The sequence below is a fragment of the Pseudophryne corroboree genome, chromosome 2 (assembly GCF_028390025.1).
Source record: "Pseudophryne corroboree isolate aPseCor3 chromosome 2, aPseCor3.hap2, whole genome shotgun sequence".
In the NCBI taxonomy this organism is placed as follows: Eukaryota; Metazoa; Chordata; class Amphibia; order Anura; family Myobatrachidae; genus Pseudophryne; species Pseudophryne corroboree.
This window is the reverse complement of record NC_086445.1, coordinates 922,789,966-922,816,911: the sequence shown is the minus strand read 5'-3', so window position 1 is coordinate 922,816,911 and position 26,946 is coordinate 922,789,966. Positions and strand designations below refer to the sequence as shown.

Here is a 26,946-nt window from a genome sequence, read left to right as displayed (position 1 = left end):
TAGGTATTTTACTCACGGCATTACGATTTTTTTCTTCGTTCTGGTGATCGTAATGTGATTGACAGGAAGTGGGTGTTTCTGGGCGGAAACAGGCCGTTTTATGGGTGTGTGCGAAAAAACGCTACAGTTTCTGGGAAAAACGCGGGAGTGGCTGGAGAAACGGAGGAGTGTCTGGGCGAACGCTGGGTGTGTTTGTGACGTCAAACCAGGAACGACAAGCACTGAACTGATCGCAGATGCCAAGTAAGTCTGGAGCTACTCAGAAACTGCTAAGAGGTGTCTATTCGCTATTTTGCTAATCTTTCGTTCTCAATTTTGATAAGCTAAGATTCACTCCCAGTAGGCGGCGGCTTAGTGTGTGCAAAGCTGCTAAAAGCAGCTTGCGAGCGAACAACTCGGAATGACTCCCTTAATTTCTAAGCAATCTAGTCAGATTGCTTAGAATTTAAGTACGGATCTCTCCGTGTGTATCCCCCTTTAGAGTTTTTCCAAAGGTATACTCCAAAAGATGTGACTCTCCCCTTTCGTTGGACATGGAAAGCTTATATCTACTATGCCCAGAACCAGAGATATCAGCCTTCAAGCAGCTGGTCCCTGCTCCAACTCCACATGCCTGATAATGCAGTTTCATATTTTCGTTGGTGGATTGCTCTGATCCCCAAGTCCCCAGCACCTCCTGAATGTTTGACTCTCTAGTTTTTTTTTTATCCCATTGAAAGCTAAGAAATCTATTTCCAGGAGCTGGAGATATCTGCAGTCAATCAAGATGCCGTATCACCGGAAAATGATGAATATTGAGCCCACTCCACTATCCACCCCTCGCCTGCGTATTAAACACCCCCTAGCACCCTGGCAGTCATGTACCGGGGGCCCTTCATTCAGTCCTATGCCCCCTTCTACAGTTTAGTATTCTCCCTCCCACTCCATCTCCCACCATCTGTACAGTAAAGGAGTAATTAGAAATTACTGCTTCAGGTCCTACATGCTAAGCGGTGGCTAGAACACCCCGGCCGCCTGCGGGACATCAAAGCTGCTGCTGATAGCACCCCCTGTCCCTACCACAGGAGGACGGGTAGGGGCCCCAGTACATTGCTTTGCCCAGGGGCCTACACTGCTGTTAAGACGGCCCTGTGTATAAGGGGCTCTACTGTGTAGTATAACATGTATAAGGGGTTCTACTGTGTAGTGGAATGTGAATAACAGACACTACTGTGTTGTGTAATATGAATTGGTACTATTCTGTGCCACACCCCTTCCTGATGAAACCAGACCCCTATATTTTCTATGCACTCTGAGCACCACGAGGTCTAGAACTGGTCCTGACACCCATTTAGGATTTATTTGATATTTTTCCTTTATAAATGTAACATGCCACCATATGTTGGTTAGGAGAGGGAGGCGCTAAGACATACCCTTGCTCCAGGCACCACGGCACCTGGCTATTCCTCTGCATACAGTACAAATATTAATTAGTGAATGTGTGACAAAAAAAATCTACTTTCAGCCATACATTCAGACAATGCTACCATTCTCTGGGTTACATGGTGATAATGTTAGAGTTGAATAGCACTACTGCGCAGAAGCCATAACTAGGTTTCTACATGGAGGCTTCAAATCACTAACCAAGATGGCTACTGATCCTACTACTGCATATGCGCTGCCCCATCTTACCACTGTGTACCAGACAGACGCCTTCCACTTAGCTCCAGATAGACCTACAATACATTGTATTCCGCACTGTTACAGAGATGCTGTTTATCGCTACAGAGCCTGGTACTGCTTGCGGCCTGCACCACTACCCATATACAGTCACTGGCTGGTGGCCTGTATGTTTCCCTCCACTCCATGCAACAAGTCTGTGTATGTATAACTGTGAACAGGGCTGTACCTTCACGATGCTACTAAATAAACCACCACCACTTATACACACATAATAATAGGCAGGATTAGTAGGGACAGAGGGGATTATTGCAGTCGCATCACTAAGCAAAGCGGGGGGTGGGGTGGTGGCGGTTTCAGGGCGGCTGCATGACGTCACACGCAGCCGCTCCCATCAAGAAAATGGCGGCAAACCGCCTGCATACGCAGCCTAGCTGCAGGGGGTCGTCCACTGTTGCTGCAATCACAATTAAATTGTGGTCGCAGCCACTGGTCAGGCCACTCAGCATGCTGGGCGGCCTTGCCCTGCGATGGGCGGTCCCCAGCATGTGATAGAAAGAATTGCAGATTCTACTTTTTTGCAGAATCTGCAATCTTTACTGAATAACCCCCAGAGAGTAGGACAAGTATCCTTAGTTGCACTGAAATGAGTTTGTTTCTTTGCATCCTCGGATACTTCCAAACAATCCAGTCTGTATAACAAAATGGGGCACATGCCATAATCCTTGGCTGCAGGTTGCATGCCATTATAGAGGTTGCATGCCACAGAGTGGTACATGCTTGCCAAAATTCTGGCTGCCCCATGCTGGAGGGGTGTGGTGCGGCATCAGGGGGCAATGACATGACAGGGGCGTAATCAGGGCATGCCCATGTGATTGCATTATTGTAGCCCCGCCCCCTGCAACTCAATGGCAAGTTACCGGAAATTGAGAGGCAGGGGCATGATGACACCTCCAGACCGCCCACTTCGGACAGCAGCGTAAGGGGTTGCTGGGCAACGCGGAGGGGGAAGGGGGTGCGGGCTAACAGCTCCACGCGATTTTCGGGAACCTCCCGGCCATTCCAAGAGAGTAGGCAAGTATGGACTGGTATATGTCCACAGTCATAATGTCGACATTGACCATGTTGACATCCATAATCTAGACAAGGATGAAATGTCGACATGTCATCCCTGGTGGCCCAGCAGTGACACATCTGCTCCTGGTGCCATGTGACCGCCACTTCCTGGTCAGACTACCGATCCTCCAGCATTTCGGTAAGTATTATTCCCCTATCCTTAACCCTAATAGTTAAACATAACCATCCCTCTAGTGTCAATCCCTAACACCCCTCCCCCTCTGCAGAATAATCCTATTGTACTCCTAGTGCCTAACCCTCCCCCAGTAGCCTAGCCCTAATGTCAACATTCTGACAATTTCAACATTTTACATGTAGACATTCTGAGAATATTGATATGCTGCCTGCCGACATTTTAACAATGTCAACATCATAACTGTTTTACTACACCCTGCCACAATAAAAAGAACAGGATGTATGCCACAGTCAGTTTATTACAAACTGTTTTGTTCATATGTTTGTAAATCCAGTCATAAGGACACAGAGACATGTGAGTTCACTGCTGTGCTGTTTTATTTCATCACCAACTCCAGGCACAGTGTACACTGGACCACCCACTTCCCAGCATCCCCCTGGTCCCAGGGACCATCACTGAAGATTCAGGCTTACACATATTAGTAAGGGAGTGTCTACAAATATTAAGCATTCTAATACACTAACATCACATCCTCTTTTCTTTAAAGATAAGCCCTGTACGCTTCAATGCAACAATTAACAACGTCATATAGAACATCATCTAACACGTTTCAATGAGTCTCTCAGGTCTGCGTATTTCCCTTTTGGGTCTTTCATACACAGTCTGTATTTCATCAACCATGTTGGACCTTTCTAGAATCGTGGTTTGTTCACCATTATCAGGATCATCATACATGTCAGATGAAGGGTATTCTTCAGTCATGTTGTCTTCATTATGGTTAGGTTGAGATCTTAAATCCACCTGATTTCTTCTTACTTCCGTTCCACGCTCTGTACATATAGTATAAGATCTTGGTGCTACTTGTGCTTGCACAATACCTTTCTGCACCCAAATACCTTTCTCGTGATCTCTGAGACGGACTTGGTCACCCGATTTTAGATCAGATAAGCGTTTTGCTCGCCTGTCATGGAACAGTTTCTGTTTCGCCTGTTGACGTTCCTTACTCAGTCTGACCAACGCTGAGTTATGTGTATTAAGCAGTTCATCATGTATCAGGAGATTTGCTCTAATCCTCCTTCCCATCAGCATTTGTGCAGGAGAAAGTCCATTCTGTAAAGGTGTACTGCGGTAGATTAAAAGACTTTTGTAGAAATCTTCTTTACCTTCTTGAGCTTTTTTCATGAGACTCTTTACAGTTTTTACTGAACTTTCCACCAACCCATTTGAGCGTGGATAGTGAGGACTTGACGTAGTATGGACAAATTCCCACTCATCAGCAAATTGTCTAAATTCAGCACTGGAAAACTGAGGACCATTGTCAGTGAACACTTCCATAGGAACACCATGCCTTGCAAAGATTGACTTCATGCAATTGATTACGGTTTTACTAGTAGTTGTATGTAGTGTCTTCACCTCAGGATAGTTAGAGTAATAGTCACGACAATGTACGTTTTCCCATTACAATCAAACAAATCTGCGCCAACTTTCTGGTACGGTCTCTCTGGCACTGCATGAGGACTCAGTGGCTCGACCAGTTGTTTCGGTCTATACGTAAGACATGATTCACATGTAGCTGTAGTCTGTGCTATGTCTTGGTTCATTCTTGGCCAATACATAACTTCACGCGCTCTCCGCTTACATTTTTCTTCTCCTAAGTGGCCTTCATGTATCTTGCACAGCAGAGTTTACTGTTTTTCTTAGTCATGCAGGTATGACAAACCTATTGCCTTTGTAAATAATACCATCGACAACTGTAAGGTCACTGTGGTACATCCAATAATCATGGATAGACAGCGGGCACGCATGTTTTTCTGCTGGTCAACCTTTTAGATTGATATCTTTCAACACTTTCATTGTGTCATCTGTCTCAGTTTTTTCCTAATCTGTTCTTGTCTTGCAAGAGACACTGGTAGAGAAGCTACGATCAAATTAACATGGGCTTCTATCTCTTCATACATCAGACTTTTGGAACCTTCACTTTTGTCCACAGCACGAGAAAGTGTATCAGCAATGTACATGTATTTGCAGGGACAGTACAGCAAGTGTACATCATATTTCTGTAGTCTGATAAGCATTCGTTGAATTCTCATGGGACAGTCATGTAATGATTTAGTCATGATAGCTACCATTGGCTTGTGGTCAGTTTCCACTGTAAATGTTTGACCATACACAAACTGATGAAATCGCTCACATGCATATGTGATCGCTAGAAGTTCTTTTTCTATCTGAGCATACCTTGTTTCAGCACTTGTCAGTGCTCTTGATGCATAGATTACTGGTTGCCATGTATACTCATGTTCTTGTAACAGCACTGAGCCTAGGCCAAATTGCGAAGCATCTGCTGAAATTCTTATTCTTTTAGCAGGATCAAAGAATTTTAGCACTGGTTGCTCTGTAATGATCTGTTTCAAGTTTTGCCAACTTTCTTCTTGTTCATGTGACCACATCCACTCGTTATCTTTGTCCAACAACCATCTAAGAGAGGCTGTTCGTTCAGAGAGTTGAGAAATAAACTTTCCTAAGTAAGTAATCATTCCTAGGAATCTTCTGACGTCATCTTTGTTGTTAGGCCGTTCCATGTTCACTATGGCTGATATTTTCCTTGGGTCTGGTTTTACACCTTGGTCCGAGACCACGTCGCCCATAAAGGTAAGTGTATTCACGCCAAATTCACATTTGTCCTTGTTCAGCTTTAGATTCACTTTCTTGGCAAGTTCCATTACTTGTCTCAATCTAGAATCATGTTCTTCCTTTGTAGATTCCCAGACAATAATGTAATCCGTCATTGTTTCAACACCTGGAATATGTTCAAAAATCATGTGTATCTTTTTGTGATATACTTCTGGAGCAGACAATTCTATATGGTAGTCGAAGAAATCTGTATCGACCTTCTGGTGTATTAAATGTACAAAGCTTTGAGCTGGCCTCATCTAGCTTCATTTGCCAGAATCCTGAAGATGCGTCCAATTTACTGAACAATTTTGCTCCCGCAAATTGCGACATGATTTCATCTCTGGTTGGTAGTTTGAAATGTTCTCGTTTAATAGCTTTGTTTAAATCTCTGGGGTCTAGACATATTCTGAGTTGTCCATTTTTCTTTTCAACAATTACTAAGGAGCTTACCCATTCAGTAGGCTCATCAACTTTCTGTATCACACCCAAGGCTTCCATGCGATTTAACTGTTGTTTCAGTTTTTCTCTCAGTGCAAACGGCACTTTTCTACAGGGGTGTATCACTGAAGAAACTTGCGTGTCTATATTTATTTTATGCTCTCCAGGCAAACAACCTAGACCTTCAAACAAGTCTCTGTATTCTGTAAACATTGATTTGCAGTCATCTTCTACTTGTGATGTCACCATAAAAACTTTCTTTAGCAAGCTTAGTTTCTCACAGGAACTTAATCCTAGAATTGGTTGCACATTTTTATCCACAATCAGTAGAGATGTTTTAAACTGTTGTCCCTTATATTTCAGTGTCACTAAGCATGTACCTTTCACAGGAATTTCCTCCCCAGTGTACCCTGTAACTTTCACTTTGGCTGGATGAATTTTAGGTTTTACTCTAAAAGTCTTATAGTCTTGACGATATTAAATTCACCTGCGCGCCAGTATCAAGCTTAAAGGGAATGACAATCTCGTTCACAGTTAAAGGGACAATCCATTCTTTCTTATCTGCACTGCAAAGTTCAATGCAATCCACAAAGAATTCCTCTGTTTGATTAACAGCATGCACATTGGTTGTTTTACTTTTCATTTTACAGCATTTAGCAAAGTGATTAAGTCTACCACATTTCATGCAGGTTTTACCATAAGCCGGGCACATTTTAGGATTGTGAGCATTTCCACATCTACTACAAATTTCCTTATTAGACTGTGGCTTAGACTGCTTCATTCTTGAGAATGGAGGTTTGCTTGGCTCTGTTTTCTGCACTACATGGACAGCAGCATCAACTTCCTTGTGTAACGGTTTGGCTTGAAATCTAGTTATTTCTGCAGATCTGCACATAGTCACTGCCTTGTCTAGTGTTAGGTCTTGCTCTCTCAGCAGTCTCTCTCTGAGTCCATTATCAGGTATTCCACAGACAATACGATCTCTAATCAGTGAATCCTTTAAATCACCAAACTCACAGGTTTTACTGAGTGATTGCAGTTCTGTAACATACTGATCAAATCCATCTACAGACTTCTGATCACATGTGAAAAACTTATATCTTTCATATGTCACATTTTTCCTTGGCACAAAGTAATCTTCAAACTTTTGCATTATAGAAGATAGCACCATATTCTGCCCCTCAGCAAACTGAAAACTATTATAAATGTCCAGCACATCCTCTCCTATCACATGGAGGAAAATGGATGCCTTAGTTTTTTCAGCCTCTGTATCATCTCCACATGCAGCAAGATATATATTAAACCTTTGCTTAAATCTTTTCCAGTTTTCAGACAAGTTACCAGACATCAGCATGCCGGTTAGAGGAGCCAGTTTATCCATGGTTACTCACTGTTTGAAAAGAGGAGCACACGGCAGGCTTTGCAGACACTGAGTATCACAGCCTTACAGACTTCCTCAAGATTCTTTCACACTCTGAGAGCACTAGCAGTCCAAGTTAAACTTCTTCTGACACCATGTTTTGTTCATATGTTTGTAAATCTAGTCATAAGGACACAGAGACATGCGAGTTCACTGCTGTGCTGTTTTATTTCATCACCAACTCCAGGCACCCTGCACACTGGACCACCCACTTCCCAGCATTCCCCTGGTCCCAGGGACCATCACTGAAGATTCAGGCTTACACATATTAGTAAGGGAGTGTCTACAAATATTAAGCATTCTAATACACTAACATCACACAAACCTCAGGATCATGGTTCTTCATATTTTCCCAATTCTTTGGGCAAACACTATCCCACTGTCAGTACTGCCTTAATCTATCTGTCTCATATAGGTCACATACAGTACTGTAGCCCCACCCACAGCACCTGGCACCTATGGGGAGAGGCTTCCTCCTGAGCACACAATCTTCCCACCCTCACGTACCCCATACCCTTCAACTGTACCTTTTTGGCAGGTACAGTACCTTTTTTCTATGGTCTGTTGCTACCAAAAAGGTCTTTGTACCGATTTTTGACTCTCAAAACTTCCATTGAAAGTATAGGAAAGGGGGTCATGGCCACCCCCCGTTTACTTGTGGCCACGCCCCATTTCCTAATATGAGGCTGTTTTAAGTTTTTATGTGTAAAATGTTGGAGGGTATGGTACCCTCCTCCCCAGGGCCGGCGCTACCATTAGGCAGCTTTAGGCAGCTGCCTATGGGCGCTGGCCACTGGAGGGCGGCAGGCTCCAATTAAATATATTTTACCAAAAAAAATATATATTTTGATAAGTAAGCCCAGACCAGGGGCGGCCGCGGCGAGGGTCTAGCCTGCCACAGCCGTCAGTCACCTCACCAGCCCAGTGTATTGCTTTCCCTGCGGGCCTGCGGCTGCTCCATGTCTAAACAGAAATAGACGGAGCCGCGCGTATGAGAGAGCAGGTCAGGAGACGGGCGCCGCCCACACTGACAGCCTAACACGCATCCTGCTAGGCGCCGTCAGCACGAACGTCAGCGCTTGTGTGGCGCCCGTCTCCTGACCTGCTCTCTCATACGCGCGGCTCCGTCTATTTCTGTTAGAGACATGGAGCAGCCGCAGGGAAATCACACTGGCGTAGGTCAGGTGACTGACGGCTGTGGCAGGCTAGACCCTCGCCGCGGCCGCCCCTGGTCTGGGCATACTTATCAAAATATATATTTTTTTGTGTAAAATATATTTAATTGGAACATCTGAAAGACAAGAGAAGTCTCTCTATCCCCTCCCTCCCCGCCGCCCCGCGCCTCCCTATCCCCTCCCTGCCGCCCCGCGTCTCCCTATCCTCTCTCTCCCACCCAGCGTCTCACTATCCCCTAACTGCCGCCCCGCGTCTCGCTATCCCCTCCCTCCCTGCCGCCCCGCGCCTCCCTATCTCCTCCCTCCCACCCCGCATCTCCCTATCCCCTCCCTTCCACCCCGCGTCTCCCTATCCCCTCCCTCCCACCCCACGTCTCCCTATCCCCTCCCTCCCTGCCGCCCCGCGTCTCCCTATCCTCTCCCTCCCACCCGCGTCTCACTATCCCCTCCCTTCCACCCCACGTCTCCCTATCCCCTCCCTCCCACCCCGCGTCTCACTATCCCCTCACTGCCGCCCCGCGTCTCGCTATCCCCTCCCTCCCTGCCGCCCTGCGCCTCCCTATCTCCTCCCTCCCACCCCGCATCTCCCTATCCCCTCCCTTCCACCCCGCGTCTCCCTATCCCCTCCCTCCCACCCCACGTCTCCCTATCCCCTCCCTCCACTGGCGGTGGTCAGAGGGACATCAACGCCGCAGCGAAGAAGGACAGCTTAGTACCGCCGCATCCCCCGCAGACCATGGGCTCATACGCCACCAACAACCACAGTCCCTTCCGCACCTCCGCTGCACATATCAGGTAATGTTACCCTATGTCCCTGCTGTCACGCTCTCAGTCCCTGCTGTCACTCTCTCAGTCCTTGCTGTCACTCTCTCTCCCTGTCCCTGAATTGTGGGTCATACCATTTGCTATAATGTGAATTTCGTCTCATACCATATGGTAAAATCAGAATTTTGGCTCATACAGTATGCTGTAATGTGAATTTCGGGTCATACCGTGTGCTATAATGTGAATTTCGGCTCATACAGTGTGGTAAAATCTGAAATTTTGGGTCATAGCGTGTTCTGTAACGTGAATTTCGGCTCATACCGTGTGCTGTAATGTGAATTTCGGCTCATACTGTGTAGTAAAATATGAATTTTGGCTCATACTGTGTGCTGTAATGTGAATTTCGGCTCATACTGTGTGGTAAAATATGAATTTTGGCTCATACCATGTGCTGTAGTGTGAATTTTGGCTCATTCCGTGTGCTGTAATGTGAATTTCTAGATAGTATAAGAATTTCTAGATAGTATAAGGGGTCCTAATACACTGAAGGACACGCCCCCATTTGAGTGGCCACACCCCCTCTCCCGGAGGCGCGCGCATAATTGCAACCTTCACTTTTCCATACCCCCACTTCAAAATGTCTACTTCGACCACTGTATATGTATGTGTGTGTGTATATATATATATATATATATATATATATATATATAGTATTCATTCTAGCACCCTGCACCTTTCAAAATCCATGCAGTTCCCCTTTCCTGCCTGGGGTGTCACTCTCTGCTCTGGTGTTTCTCAGCACACACAGGTCTGTATCACAGCACTGAGTAACAGATCAGAGTGTGCGGAGAAGCACCACAGCAGAGAGCGACACCCCGGGCAGGAAAGAGGAACTGCACAGTATTTGAAAGGTGCAGGGTGCTAGAATGAACACTATATATATATATATATATATATATATATATATATATATATATATATAGCCAATGACCTCACCGCACGTCACTGCCACAAAGTTCTAGTTACAACCCTGATGCCTATCTATAATACTGTATAAAACTACAGACTGTGGTATTATACTATATATGGATGTGGGGCTGGATGCTTTTTAACTTGTGTGCATTTAATATAATATTTTTGTCAGGTTTTCTTTTGCTGTTATTTGGCTGCTTCAGGAGGATCAACATACCGTTAACACAGCCTCTAGATAACGTGATCACTCCACTGTCCAAGCAACAGGGGAAGGGGAGGGTCGGGAGGACGGGGGGGGGGGGGGGGGGGGGGGGCTGTAGGCAGAAATTTTGCCTAGGGTGCCGAGAAACCTTGCACCGGCCCTGCTCCTCCCTGCCACTGTACAAGGGGGGCGCCCGCAGCTTTGCAGGGGGACAGCTGACCCAAGGCCCCGCCTGGCTCCTCCAATAAGCCTGGGCCCAGATAAATAGTACCTGCTTCCCCACTCTTGGCATCACTGCAATGTATGTATGTGATGATATGATTTTAATAGGGCATGCAGCAGTGGCATATCTGCTATAATGGGTGCAGGCTGAGTAGTGCACACTGGCCCCTGAGTTAAATAGGGGCGTGGCTTCATAGGGGAGGGGCGTAGTCACAGTTATGCCCCCAGTAGCTGTGCCCCAGATTTGCCCCCAATTAGTTGTGCCCCCCTGCTGATTTGCCCCCAGTAGATTTGCCCCCTGTAGCTGTGCCCCCTGTAGCTATGCCCCCAGTAGATTTGCCCCAGTAGTTGTGCCCCCTGTTGCTTTGCCCCCAGTAGTTGTGCCCTCTGTTGCTTTGCCCCCAGTAGTTGTGCCCCCTGTAGCTATGCCCCCAGTAGATTTGCCCCAGTAGTAGTGCCCCCTGTTGCTTTGCCCCCAGTAGTTGTTCCCTCTGTTGCTGTGCCCCCCTGTTGCTTTGCCCCCTGTAGTTGTGCCCCTTGTCGCTGTGCCCCTTAGTAGCCGCTTACAAACACACACAAAAATAAAAAAACAATACTTACCACTGCCCGCTCCTGCTTCCCGACTGCTGCTGCTGCTGCTCCGTCTGGCCTCCTGCGTCTCTCCCATAGCAGCACCGCACAGACACTAGAGGTCAATAATGACCTCTAGTGTCTGTCACAGGAGCCGGCTGCAGCGGACGCCCACACAGCCCACGGCGTCTGCTGTAGCCGGGGTGCGGGTAGGCGGCGGTGCCTGCGGGGTCCCCCAGGCCGTAGCGCCCCGGGCGCAGGCACTGCTTGGCCGCACCAAGAACCGCTCCAGATAGGGGCCCACACCTCACATCACACATATGTTAAATTCACTTACTTTGCAAAATACACCATATTTAGTGAATAAATTACTGCAATAATTGTGTAAGCACCAATTCCCTAGATATATGCGCAAGCGCAGTAGACGAGGTGCACATGGCGAATGCACCAGGGCGCCCTCTAATGAGGAATTGCCCCCGCCATGCAGCTTAGCGTAGAAGCACAATGTTAGTTTGTTCTGCCAATTCAGCTTAATATACCTTTGACATAAAGGGGGTCATTCTGACCCGTTCACACGCAGCGGTTTATCGCTGCAGTGCGAACGGGTCCGGCATGCGCTGCGGCCATAATGCACGTGTGCGACGTTGCCAGGCGGTTACGTCGCGTCATATGAAGGAAGCGGTCGCAGAGCCGACCGCAAAGAAGACTGACAGAAAGAAGGCGTACCTGGGCGGATCCGAACCGTTGGAGACCATTTTCGGGGAGTGGTAAGGAAAACGCAGGCGTGTCCAGCAGAACGGAGGGCGGATGTCTGACTTCAAAGCCGGCTCCAGCATCGCAGAGATCGTCGCACAGGGTAAGTAGGTATAGGGCTGATCTTGTTCTGCTTGAACATTTTTTAGCTTAGCAGGACTGCACAAGCGATCGCAGCCATGCTAAGCTAAAATACACTCCCCCATAGGCGTGGGCTAGTTGATCGCAGCAGCAGCAAAAAGTTGCTGGCTGCGATCAACTCGGAATGACCACCAATAGCTTGATATACTATCATTTCACTACATGGCCTTATGAAATGTGACCAGTGAGCCATCATAGCTGCCAATATTACAGTCTAATGCCATGCACTGGCTACATGAAGCAGGGGAAGTACTGTAGACAACGGCGCCCTCAGCTCCACAGTCCCATTACAGTGAATTTATTGTTGCAACATATCTGTGCACATGTATGTAAGGTTACAAAAAATATTTATATTTAAGCATATCTACCTATTTGGTATGGAAGCTAACTAGCTCATTAACATAAATAGCACTTAATTAAAAAGAAGAAGATGAATGAGAGCGTACCAGGAGGGACTGGAAGCAACACATGACCAAAGTCACCAAACGCTGCTGAGTTATTGGGACTGGCAGCTATGGCAACTGAAGCCTCCTAGTACACAAAGAGGATTATGGGATTTCCCTCAGTTGTGCTGTTAGTAGCTCTGGCTTGTACAGTATTTCTTCATCATAAACACTCTGAGCCATTATGAATAGGAAAAAGAAGCTTCATCTTGTCAGAAAAATATGGTAATTTAATTTAGAATTTTTTTTATACACATTACACAAACACAGGGGAATTCCAGGCCTAGTATTCCACTATATTCATCTGCTGAGTTGCTGTTGAAATTACCAGCAGAATTACGTAGTCTGGCCTGCTGTAGTGTGATTGTCTTTTCAGCTATGGGAATGCATTGTTTTAATATTCTGGGGGGGGGGGGGGTTCAATGGCAAAAAGCCTCTCCCAGCTGTCCAGTCCCTGATTTTGAAGCCAATAAAAGGACTGGGTCTGGCATATGGATTTTGAGGTGGAAAAATCTGCAGGCGTTATCTCTGTCAGGGCTAACCTTCCCAGGAGTCAGAATGCAGGTCAGCATAATCCATTGATCTTGTTTGTGGGCTGCATATCCGGGCACTACTTCACTGATTGTTTTGACAAGGAGCAAGTCTGGAGCCCTCTTCCACAGGGATCAGTTCTGTTCCAGAAATAATGTATCTTATTATGTGTTCTCCCACCCATAAAACAATAAACACTAGGGAGTCCTGTAAATGTAACTGGGCGCCTCCAAACATTCTAAAATATAAGAAATGTTTAAATAGTGCTAAGAAAAGTAAAAGTTTCCCATATCCTGTACCCTCTTGAGATACCATCTAATAGCTTAATAGAATTGCATTTGTAATCCCCTGTGCTATGAAGTTCTACAAAAGCAGAGGCACCCTTGGGGGGGACTCCTGTTTCCCAGAAGCCCCCACCCATCAGTGGCAAACACAGGATTTGCATTGGGGGGGGGGGTCCAGAACTGGGTAGAGCCAAGCACGGGGGTGGGGACTGAGGTGACCCAGTATATGCTGGGTCTGTAAAACTAGTGTGTCTGTCTGTGTGTGTGTGTGTGTGTGTGTGTGTGTGTGTGTGTGTGTGTGTGTATACACACACATATACATATCTACACATATATATCCCGTATATACACCTATATATATATATATATATATTAAGAATGCCAAATTGCTTTCTCACAAATATTTAAGATGCCCGCTCTAATATATATTGTAAACGCCTGCACATCTTATTACCATATCCCATGAATGTGCGCTACACATCGCAAAACACTGCATCCCATAAGAGAAAACAATACACCCACACATTATCTGAGTTCCAAAGCTCATTGATGTATATATTTGTTATTAAAAGGATATGGATTCAATATATATTACAAAGTACAGTATACCTATAGTTACATGATTACAACTCACACAGTAAGCAGCTAATACATATAGTTACATACAGTTACATGCCATTACATACAGTTTCAGTTACAGGCCAGCGATACAATTACCATTCCCTCCAATGCATCTTATGTCTCTCTCTCTCTCTGTAAATAAATAAATACAGGAACTGATCTGCCAGCAACTCCTTCATCCTCTGGTCCCAAAAAGCCACTAAGCTCCTGTGTGATCCTGTGTGATAGTTTCTGGGGGAGGGATGTATGTTATGTTTGTATGTTCTCTTTATGTAATATTTTTGACTTCGACAATATGTATATATAAAAATATATATATACATATACACATATATATACACGTAGCATATTAAACATGCATACATATATATATATATATATATATATATATACATACAGTATAACGTATATATAAACATGTGTATATATATATATATCTATCATATGTGTGTGTGTTTATATGTATGTATATACATGTGTATATATGTATGCACATGGATCTAAATGTACTATAATTAAAATAAGGTAAACTATTATTAAGCACTTACAAGTGCCACCAGGAAGACAGCAGGCTGCAGAGGACACTAGACAGCCATTCATAATACTCGGCTTGCAAAATGCAGCAAAAAAATAAATATATATTTTTTTTTGTGGGAGGGGGGTTTCTGGGTGCTCGGAACCCCCCCCCCCCCCACCCCCCTGCGTGCGCCACTGCCCATATGGGTGCTAAAAATTATAATATATCTTGTACTTGTACTCCAGAAGGCAGGGGGAAGATAGTGGACTAGTTCAGGGAGCAGCTGATCAAACCAGTGTATGGACACTGGCATATCTATAACGGGTGCAAGGTGTGCGGTGCCGCTGGGTCCCACCATGCACACATTTAATTATACTCACCGCTCCTTTCGGCCCAGAGCTGGCTGCAGAGCTGCGAATATCACTGGGAAAATGGCCGATGCAGCCATTTTACGGTGATTTGTGCAAGCGCAATAGAGATTTACCCGGGAGCGCAGCATGTTCGGCTTGTTACCAGAGTCCATACCTCCCAACTGTCCCGTTTTTTGTGGGACAGTCCCGTTTTGGGGGGGACTGTCCCACAGTGTCCCGGGGGGGGGGGGAGGGTCAGTTGGGAGGCTCCTGCACTTGCTGCTCTGCTTAGCAGAGCAGCGGAGAATAGGTACTGCTCACAGCATCTATTCAGTGTAGACAGAGGGAGAGGGGGCATGCCAGCAACTCACAGAGCACTGGGCATGCCCCCTCAGTGACGAAAACAGGGTGTGGCTCACAATCGCTGCTGGCACTCCCATGAAGCCACGCCCCTTTCTCTTACATCCTAGAGGATGCTGGGGTCCATATTAGTACCATGGGGTATAGACCGGTCCACTAGGTGCCACTGGCACTTTAAGAGTTTGAGAGTGTGGGCTGGCTCCTCCCTCTATGCCCCTCCTACCAGACTCAGTTTAGAAAATGTGCCCGGAGGAGCCGGTCACAGCTAGGGGATCTCTCCAGAGCTTCTCTAGTAAAAGATTTTTTTTAGAGTTTATTATTTTACAGGGAGGCTGCTGGCAACAGCCTCCCTGCTTCGTGGGACTAAGGGGAGGAGTAGTGTCCGCCCCAAGGGGTCTGAGCCACTATCTCCGCTGACGGGACACTGAGCTCCTGAGGGGATTGATCGATCGCTGCCACAGGGGATCGCTCACCCCGGCAGATAGTCACCGGCCCCCCTAGCAAGCGGGGAGCAGTGTGAAGATGGTGGCAACAGGGTATGGAGCACAGTACTGACTGCGCTCCAGGGCTCAGCGGTACATAGTGCAGCGCTGTGAGGGGCGCCCTGAGCCAGCGCCTACACCCTACACTGGTCGGCAAGCCTGTAGGGACCCCGGATCACTGCCAGCACATACCTCAGGCCAGTATAATTCAAACAGAGAGTGGGAAGCAGCGCCATGAAAGGGGGCGGAGCTTCTCCTCAGAGCGGACCGACAGCGTTCAGCACCATTTTCCCTGCCTACAGAGACGCTGAAAGGGCGAGCTGTCCTTCCTCATCATCTCCAGCTATCTTAAAACGGTACCAGGGGGTTGTAGAAGGGGGGGGGGGGGGGAGGCTGTGTACAGACTGTGTAACCTATTAAGGTACACAGTCAGCGCTGGGTAGTGGCTGTTCTCTATCCAAGAAGCGCTGTGTGTGGGTTGTCTCCAATCTCTGTGTCTCTCTTGGCATTCTTGGGGGGAAACTCTGTCTGCCTTTCCCTGTGTGTGTGTGTGGAGTGTTTGTGGTCTCCATTAAGCTCTGTTCAGAGACTCTGTGTCATACGCTGCAGAGGATATGTCCTCTCAGGATGATCCCATTCTATGTAATCAGGATTGCACTGTGTTAGCACAGATCCCAGCAAGGGAGCCTGAGTGGTTAGCCTCTCTTAAGAGCATGATTTATCACTTTATACTAGAGTTGCACAAAATGAGTCTGCAACTCAGGTTTTACAGAACTCTATGGCTGTTTGGTCCCGTTCTGTTGCCTGCGGGCCCCTTGACGTACGCTCCCAAAAACGTGCTCTTGCCCTAATTATGCAGGATGACACGGATGCCGACTCTGACACGGCAGACGGTGATGGGGATGTACTGCGGGGGGCGGCATCTCTTGCAAAAGGGGTGCAGTTGATGATAGAGGCCATTAGAGATGTATTGAATATTGCTGATACAATACCTGAGCAGGTTCAGGAAGCTTACTTTACAGACAATAAGTAAGCCCACTAACCTTCCCTGCGTCTAAAGAATTAATTGCTATTTTTGAGAAAGCCTGGGAAAACCTGGAGAAAAAATTTCAGATACCTAGAAGGGTTCTGGTTGCTTTTCCTTTCCCTGAGGAAGATAGGAAAAAATGGGAAAATCCACCCATAGTTGACGCGTCTGTATCCAGACTCTCAAAAAAGGTGGTTTTACCAGGATCTACCACGTTAAAAGAACCGTCTGAACTCAAAATTGACGCTACGCTCAAATCCATGTACACGGATTCAGGGGCGATACTACATCCTGCTATTGCCTGTGCATGGATTTCCAAGGCTATAGTAAAGTGGTCAGGCATGTTACTTGGAGATTTGGATACAATGGATAAAGGTGATGTTGAATTATTTTTATGTAACATTCAGGATTCTGCAGGATTTATGGTGGAATCCATGAAGGACCTGGGTTCGATGGCTGCAGGAATATCTTCCATGTCTGTCTCAGCTCGCATAGGACTTTGGCTGCGCCAGTGGTCTGCCGACGCGGAATCCCGGAGAGGTGTGGAGACCCTACCCTACACAGGTCAGGCTCTATTTGGGGAAGCGCTGGATGCGTGGATTTCCACAGCTACCGCAGGTAAGTCACCTTTTCTTCCCTCAGCTGCACCGGCTACGAAGAAACCTTTCACTTCTCCTGCATCACAGTCCTTTTGGGCTACTAAAGCAAGAAAGGCCAAGCCGTCTAACACCTTCTTTAGGGGAGGTCGGCCAAAATCCAAGAAACCTGCTGCCGCAGGTACCCAGGAACAGAAGCCTGCTTCAGGTATGCCTAAGTCCTCAGCATGACAGTGGACTGCGCGTCTTGTAGGTGGGGGCGAAATTTAGGCATTTCAGCCATGTCTGGGTGTCGTCCAGCCTGGTTCCCTGGGTGCAAGATATTGTGTCCCAGGGGTACAGGCTGGAGTTTCAAGATCTCCCTCCTCACCGATTCTTCAAATCAGGCTTGCCAGCTTTGCTGGCGGACAGGGCAATCCTACAGGAAGCCATCCAGAAGTTGGTGGAGTCTCAGGTCATTGTACCAGTTCCACCCCATTTGCAAAACAAAGGTTACTTTTCGAACCTTTTCTTGGTACCGAAACTGGTTGGTTTGGTCAGGCCCATTTTGAACTTAAAGTCACTACACCCCTTTCTGAGGGAGTTCAAGTTCAAAATGGAGTCTCTGAGGGTGGTGATATCAGGTCTGGAGGAAGGGGAATTCCTGGTATCCCTGGATATCAAGGATGCGTACCTCCACATTCCGATTTGGCCGCCGCATCAAGCTTTTCTCCGATTCGCACTGTTAGACAGTCATTTTCAGTTCCAGGCCCTGCCATTCGGCCTCTCCACAGCACCGAGGGTATTCACCAAGGTGATGGCGGAAATGATGGTTCTCCTCTGCAGACTGGGTAAACATAATTCCGTATCTGGACGATCTGCTGATAAAGGCATCGTCCAAGGAGAAATTGTTGCAGTCCATTGTTCTCACGACCCATCTACTCAGGGAACACGGTTGGATCCTGAATCTTACAAAATCACATTTGGGACCGACCAGGAGGTTGCCCTTTCCGGGAATGATCCTCGACATGGAAGTGCAGAGGGTGTTTCTTCCGGAGGAGAAAGCGTTGGTGATACAAACAATGGTCCGGGATGTCCTGAAGCCAGCCCGGGTGTCGATTCATCAGTGTATTCGTCTTCTGGGGAAGATGGTGCCCTCTTACGAGGCTCTGCAGTGCGGGAGGTTTCATGCTCAGCCCTTCCAACTGTATCTCCTGGACAAGTGGTCGGGATCTCATCTACACATGCACCAGAGAATATGTCTGTCGCCAAATGCCAGGATTTCACTCCTCTGGTGTATATAATTACCTCACCTTCTGGAGGGCCGCAGGTTTGGGATTCAGGACTGGATTCTTCTAACCACGGATGCATGTCTCCGGGGCTGGGAGCAGTCACTCAAGGGGAAACCTTCCAAGGAAGGTGGTCAAGTCTGGAAGCCAGCCTACCAATAAACATTCTTAAACTAAGAGCCGTCTACAACGGTCTTCTCCAAGCGGCCCATCTTCTGCGAGATCGGGCCATTCAAGTGCAGTCACACAATGTAACGACAGTAGCTTACATAAACCGACAGGGCGGAACGAAGAGCAGAGCTGCAATGTCAGAGGTAACAAGAATCATCCTCTGGACAGAAAAACACGCATTGGCGTTGTCAGCGATCTTCATTCCGGGAGTAGAAAACTGGGAAGCGGACTTCCTCAGCAGACATGATCTCCATCCAGAGGTGTTCACGGAGGTAACAGACCTTTGGGGAGTACCTCAAATAGACATGATGGCCTCTCGTCTCAACAAGAAGCTTCTGCCGTATTGTTCCAGGTCGAGGGACCCACAAACCATGGCAGTGGACGCCCTAGTGACTCCATGGATGGTTCCAGTCGGTGTACATGTTTCCTCCACTTCCACTCATTCCAAGAGTTCTAAAACTCATAAGGAGAACAAGAGTTCAGGCAATCCTCATTGCTCCGGACTGGCCAAGAAGGGCTTGGTACGCGGATCTTCTGGATCTACTGCTAAAAGAGCCGAGGCTTCTCCCTCTTCGGGAGGACCCGCTACAGCAGGGGCCGTTCGCTTATCAAGACTTACCACGGCTACGTTTGACGGCATGGAGGTTGAACGCCAGATATTAACTCGGAAAGGCATTCCAAACAAGGTTATTCCTACCCTGATACAGGCTAGGAAAGGAGTAACGTCTAAACATTACCATCGTATTTGGAAAAAAAATGTATCTTGGTGTGAATCCAAGAAGTTTCCTACAGTGGAGTTTCAACTGGGACGGTTTCTCCTCTTCCTGCAAGCAGGTGTGGATATAGGCCTGAGGTTGGGATCCGTAAAGGTCCAGATTTCGGCCCTATCCATTTTCTTCCAGAAACGGTTGGCTTCCCTCCCTGAGGTTCAGACTCCCATTGTGCCGTCTATGGCACCCTGGGATCTTAACGTAGTGTTACAGTTCCTCCAATTGGATTGGTTTCAGCCTCTACCGGAGGTTGAGGTCAAGTTTCTCACGTGGAAGGCTGTCACTTTGTTGGCCTTAGCTTCTGCTAGATGTGTGTCGGAGTTGGGGGCTTTATCTTGTAAGAGCCCCTACTTGATCTTCCATGAAGATAGGGCTGAGCTCCGGACACATCAGAAGTTCCTTCCGAAGGTTGTGTCGGCATTTCATATCAACAAACCTATTGTGGTGCCAGTTGCTACTGACTCCTCAATTTCATCAAAGTCCTTGGATGTTGTAAGGGCTCTGAAAATCTATGTGAAGAGGACTGCTCGTCACAGAAAATCAGACTCTCTGTTTGTCCTGTATGATCCCAAGAAAATTGGGTGTCCTGCTTCTAAGCAGATGATCCCTCGCTGGACCAGGTTCACTATCCAGCATGCGTATTCTATGGCAGGATTGCTGTGTCCTACGTCTGTTAAGGCCCACTCTACTCGTAAGGTGGGTTCTTCCTGGGTGGCTGCCTGGGGTGTCTCGGCTTTACAGCTTTGCAGAGTGGCTACTTGGTCAGGGTCGAACATGTTTGCTAAGTTCTAAAAGTTCGATACTTTGGCCTCTGAGGACCTTATGTTTGGTCAGTCAGTTCTGCAGGAGCCACCGCGCTCTCCCTCCCATTCTGGGAGCTTTGGTACATCCCCATGGTACTAATGTAGACCCCGTCATCCTCTAGGACGTAAGAGAAAATAGGATTTTAATTACCTACCAGTAAATTCTTTTCTCGTAGTCCGTAGAGGATGCTGGGCGCCCGCCCAACGCTTCGTGATCCTGCAGTGGTTACTTAGTTCAGTACTGCTTAGTTCTTGGTTAAGTACTGTTTTTGTTACTTGGTAAGTAATATTACTCAACCGTTCCTGATGTTTCAAGCTGGTTAGCTTGGTTTGCCTTGTGTGTGAGCTGGTGTGAATCTCGCCACTATCTGTGTAAAATCCTTCTCTCGAAGTTGTCCATCTCCTCGGGCACAGTTTCTAGACTGAGTCTGGTAGGAGGGGCATAGAGGGAGGAACCAGCCCACACTCTCAAACTCTTAAAGTGCCAGTGGCTCCTAGTGGACCCGTCTATACCCCATGGTACTAATGTGGACCCCAGCATCCTCTACGGACTACGAGAATAGGATTTACCGGTAGTTAATTAAAATCCTATTTTCGCACAGGCCACTCTCCCTTTAAAAAAAACGGGCGCAAGTGTCCCTCTTACTCTCTTCTAAATGTTGGGAGGTATGCCAGAGTCTACTGCACCGCTGGCGAGAAGGGGGCCTGATTGGACCCTGCATATGATCCCCCTCCTCTCTTAAAGAGCCTCTGTATATGGGGTATATGTATCAAAGCTTGGCAAGTGATAAAGTGGAGAAAGATAAAGTACCAAGCAGTCAGTTCCTTTTCAAACACAGCCTGTAAAGTGACAGGAGCTGATTGGTTGGCAGTGGCACTTTATCTGTCTCCAAGCTCTGATACATATGCACCTATATGCCCCTACAGTATGTCATCAGGAGGCACCCAACACACAGCTTAGGAAGGAGAGGAGTCTATAGAAGACTGATCCTCAGGGGATAGATGGTAATCATTTTCAGTGTGTCTGTCTGACCTGTCAGTCTATCTGTACTTTCAACACAGTACCACACATGCGACTTATCTACAAGCTACAAGAAATAGGGTTAGCAAGCTCTATATGCACTTGGATCAAGAATTGGTTAGATAATAGAGAGCAGCGCGTTGTGGTTAATGGATCTCTTTCAAATTGGTCTGAAGTGTTAAGTGGTGTGCCACAAGGCTCGGTATTAGGACCGCTATTGTTCAACATTTTCATTAACGACCTAACAGAAGGTCTAGAGAGCATGGTGTCAATTTTTGCAGATGATACCAAATTGTGTAAGGCTATAAATACAGAGGAGGATGCTGAGTCTCTTCAGAACGACTTAGTTAAATTAGAAGCATGGGCAACCAAATGGAGAATGCATTTCAACACAGACAAGTGTAAGGTAATGCACTGTGGTAGCAAGAACAAAAATAACACCTACATACTGAATGGGGTAAAATTAGGGGATACTGTACTGGAAAAAGACTTAGGTGTTCTCATAGATAACAAGCTAAGCAGCAGTTCCCAAAGTAGGATGGCAGCAAAGAAGGCTAATAAGATACTAGCATGCATAAAACGGGGAATTGATGCAAGGGACGAGGGTGTTATATTCCTGTTATATAAATCACTAGTGAGGCCCCACCTTGAATACTGTGTACAATTCTGGGCACCGTACTACAAAAAGGCTATCCTGGAGCTAGAAAAGGTTCAGAGGAGGGCGACCAAACTAATTAAGGGCATGGAGACGATGGAATACAAGGAAAGGCTTGAAAGACTAGGCATGTTTACATAGGAAAAGAGTAGACTAAGAGGGGATATGATCAGCATCTACAAATATATAAGGGGACAATATGCAGAGCTTGCGCTAGACCTGTTTTTGGCCAGATCAACACAAAGGACTCGTGGACACTCGCTCAGGTTAGAGGAGAGGAGATTCCGCACAATACGTCGTAAAGGCTTTTTCACGGTTTGGACAATACGTGTTTGGAATTCCCTGCCTGAGGGAGTTGTAATGGCGGACTCTGTCAACACCTTTAAGAATGGGTTAGATAAATTCCTAATGGATAAGGATATCCAGGGTTATGGAGCATAGTCATGCACTATAGTCACTATAAAAAGGGATAAAATGCAACGGCTGACATCAGCATCAGTTGAAATTTTAGACAAATCTTGTGCATAGGAGACCACAAATAGGTTGAACTTGATGGACAATTGTCTTTTTTCAACCTCAGATACTTTGTTACTATCTAGCCTGTGAGTCTGTCTACTAGCACTGACAATATGACGGCCTCTCAGTAATGCTTTTGTCTCTGTGCTGTAAGTGTGTCTGTCTCACTGAACTGTGAGCTTGTGTGTCCTGTCAGTGTGTCATCCGTAGTTGCCGACTTTCTGGCTGCCCCCTCAGCCATGTCAGCACAGCAGTGGGGGAAGTGGCTTGGCATGGGGTCAAGGATAGGCTTAACGCGCAGCAAGGGGCTGTGGGGGGAGGCTGTGCGAACACATCTTCGTAGCCACGCCCCGCTATACAGTGCTGAGATTACTGCCATTGTGCAGCAGGGGGAGGGGGGCATGCCAACGATGATGTAATTCAGCGTAATTCATGTCATCAGCCACCCAGTCTGCCCACTTTACTTGGTAAGTGGGAGATGGGATGCGGGCAGCTCTGGGAGGCCTGCCCACTTTCCTCAGGGGACTAGAAGTGCCACTCGGATTCCAGTTTAGTTAGTAGCTCCTACAAAAGCTTAGTTGCCTGTAAGATGCAGAAGGACAGACAACCACCAAGCAAGACTATGCATTGGCGTAACTATAATGGATGCAATGTGTCTAGGGGAACCCACACCACATACACTGCACCCATGTTTTATTACTTACCTGTCCAGAGTCCCGCATCAACTGCTGCAGCTGCTGCAAAAATCACAGCCAAAATGTCCGACGCGCATGCGAAGTAGCAAAATTAGTCTTCGTAACATGGCGGGCACCATGTTTCCAGAGACCTGCGCATGCAGAGTAATTTCTGGAGAGAAGGGGTCCCACCTGGAGTCTGCACATGAGCGCCCTCCTCTGTTAACACGCCCCTGGGAGTATGTGTAATATATTGACTATGTTGTATATATTCATAAGTATACATTATTTGTTCTGTGGATTGAAACACATTAAGTAATCATGAAAACATAAAACAATAGTTGCAGTCCAGTCAGTGGCATCAACTACTACAGTCTCAATGATAAATGTTTCTTGCTGGAGTCCTGAATGTACCTGCAACAAACACTATGAGGGGAATTCAGCAGTGGGCGAAGGGGGCGAATTTCCATTGCCGCGGCACTTAACGGCAGTACACCAGCCCAATTCGCACCCTTTGCCCATCCTGATTTGCACCCCTTTCGCTTAAAAGTACTCGCTATCCTATAGGGTAGCAAACACTTTTGAGTGAGATCCCACCGCCGTAAAGTGGCAGGTGTCGTGCGAATTTGGCCAGAAAACAAATCACCCCTATTATGCAGCTAATTTCACTGCAAGCAGAATGGTGTTTATAGTGTGAATAAAAAGCACTTAAAAGCCCTTTTAATATAACATTAACCTCACTAGATAAGACTATGCGGATTATTCAGAGTTGTTAGCAAACCAAAAAAGTTAGAAATTGGGCAAAACCATGTTGCAGCTGGGGCAGATGTAACGTGTAGAGAGAGTTAGGTTTGGGTGGGGTGTGTTCAAACTGAAATCTAAATTACAGTGTAAAAATAAAGCAGCCAGTATTTACCCTGCACAGAAACAAAATAACCCAAATCTAACTCTCTCTGCACATGTTATATCTGCCCCACCTGCAGTGCACATGGTTTTGCCCAATTTCTAACTTTTTTGGTTTGCTAACAACTCTGAATGAGTTGGGGCTGGGAGACCGGCTTTGGGGATCCCAGCAGTCTGCATACCGACCCCGGGATCCCGGCAGCAGAATGCCAGCGGTGAGCGAGAGCAACAAAGCCCCTTGCGGGCTCGTTGTGCTCACCACGCAGCGGGCTGGGTGGCTCACTGCGCTCGCCACAGGTTTTATTCCCTCTCTGTGGGTATCGTGGGCACCCACGAGTGGGAATAGTCCCTGTTAGTCGGCATGCCGACTGTCGGGCGTTTGATTGCTCGGGATCCTGGCTTCGGCATGGTGACCGCCAAGATCTGAAGCGCCGGTCACATGACCCCCTTTGAATAACCTTCTATGTCAATAATAAACTTTTTGAGATGCTGTCTACCAGATGTGCCGCCTGACTTAGGGCACGATTCAGCATGGGTTGTAGTTGTGCGAGAAAACGCACAACTACAACCCTTTTCTCTAACATGCGCGGGGACACCCCGCATGCCAGGTCCTACACACCCCCGGTAACATGTGAGCGCATTGCTATACAGCGATGCGCTCACATGATTAGGGTTGCCCCTTGCCTAGCTGCAAAAGCAGTCGTTGTGGGGCGTCCATCTTTTGGGTCGCAGCAGCTGTGTGTGACGTAACGCAGCTGCCGCGGCCCGTCATGCAAATGGCCCAGACACGCCTCTGTTATCCAGACCGCGCCCCCCAAATGGTGCATAGATTCCCATAAAACGTGACGTTGACGCCCCGTCATCACGAGAACGCAAGTTTAAGACCTTGCACATGTGCGCACAGGCATCGCTCGGCAGCAATTGTCATGCTGAATCGCCCCCTAGAGCTCCAAGTCTGCACAGTTTGGGGCTGTTGTGTTAAGCAATGGAGTCTAAGGGGGATATCCAATTACCTGCAGTCATTAACCGCAGGTAATTGTCTCGTCGGGGGCTATCCTATTAGCCCCGATAAGACGGTGCGAGACACAGCTTATCTGGGATTTTTTTTCACCTGCATCAGGCAGGCGAAACCAAATCCTGGAAACAGCTCCGTTTTCATGCAAAAATGGGGCTGTTTCTTAGTTAAAAAAAAACACTGAACCTGTGTGTTTTCATGAGAAAATTTATTTATTTTAGAGGCGATCTAATTGGATAGCCTGTTAAAAATATAGTTGAAACATTGGGAAGAAGTGCGAAAAACTGATGTTTCTCCCATAAGGGGCATATCCAATAAACCTCAAAATATTTGTGGCAGAAATTAAGGTATCTATAGTGTTAATTTTCCTAATAACCCGGCTATCCATACTTTCGATTCTCACAGCATCTACTGTAATTTAAAAACAATTGGCATAATAATTTTTTTCTGGTAAAAGCCACGTTAAATGTTTAAAAATGCTGAAAACAGCCTGTACCCTACAAAACTACAAACAAATATTGAATAACAGTATAGATGTCCATAAGAGAAATATTTTGAAATAGCTGATTTTTGCAATATTTAAGAACAGTAAAAAAAAAAAGATAAAACTGAAGTGTTTTTCAACAAAGTGAATGCTCTTGTTAAATTTTGGGGTGAATAAAAATGCCTAGAATTAAATTTTTGTGTTATTTGTAGAGATGAGCACCGGAAAATTTTCAGGTTTTGTGTTTTGGTTTTGGATTTGGTTCTGTGGCCGTGTTTTGGCAAAACCTCCGTGAAATTTTTTTGTCGGATTCGGATGTGTTTTGGATTCGTTTTTTTTTTTTCAAAAACCTCTCAAAAACAGCTTAAATCATAGAATTTGGGGGTAATTTTGATCCTATAGTATTATTAACCTCAAAAACCATAATTTCACAGGAATTATTTGTTCTAATCAATGGTATTATTGGTCCAAATCACTGGAAGAAAATGACAAAATCACTGGAATTATTTGTTCTAACCAATGGTATTATTGGTTCAAATCACCGGAAGAAAATGACAAAATCACTGGAATTAAATGGCAGTAATGTCGGGAATTATATCAAATGGTAGTACCACTGGACATATACGGAAGTGTCAGACAGGATGGCACTTAAAAAATAGTCCCCAAACAGCACATGATGCAAAGAAAAGATAAAAAGAGGTGCACTGTAGTCGCTGGATGGCTAAGCTAAGCGACACAAACACCTCAATATCACAGGAATTATTTGTTCCAATCAATGGTATTATTGGTCCAAATCACTGGAAGAAAATGACAAAATCACTGGAATTATTTGGCAAGATCACTGTAATTAATAATTATAAATCACTGATATTATTGGTAAAATCTCGCTATCGCCTGCCTAGTGAAGTGGAATCTAGATTGGATTTTGTACCGGGGACACAATAACTTCATCAATTGTCTAAATCTCAATGCCCTAGTGGCGGAAAACGGGCGCACGTCTAACAGCGCACTGATTATACTGAGAACTGATTATACTGATCACTGATTATACTGAGCACTGATTTTACTGAGCACTGATTTTACTGAGCACTGATTATACTGAGCACTGATTTTACTGAGCACTGATTATACTGATCACTGATTTTACTGAGCACTGATTATACTGATCACTGATTTTACTGAGCACTGATTATACTGAGCACTGATTATACTG

General features: G+C 46.3%; 1 protein-coding gene across 3 annotated transcripts in view; it reads left to right on the top strand.

Annotated features, from left to right (window-relative positions):
* Positions 1 to 26,946, top strand: part of LOC135050059 (septin-4-like) — a 91,873-nt gene that overhangs the window by 6,069 nt on the left and 58,858 nt on the right. Inside the window, exon 1 of one of the 3 annotated variants that reach the window (XM_063956170.1) lies at positions 12,772 to 12,910. The exons of the other annotated variants lie outside the window; for them this stretch is intronic. Within the exon in view, the coding sequence (XP_063812240.1) occupies positions 12,908 to 12,910 (3 nt within the window). The 5' untranslated portion in view covers positions 12,772 to 12,907. Of the gene's footprint in view, positions 1 to 12,771; positions 12,911 to 26,946 lie in introns of those variants that run through there. 3 annotated transcript variants of the gene reach the window in all.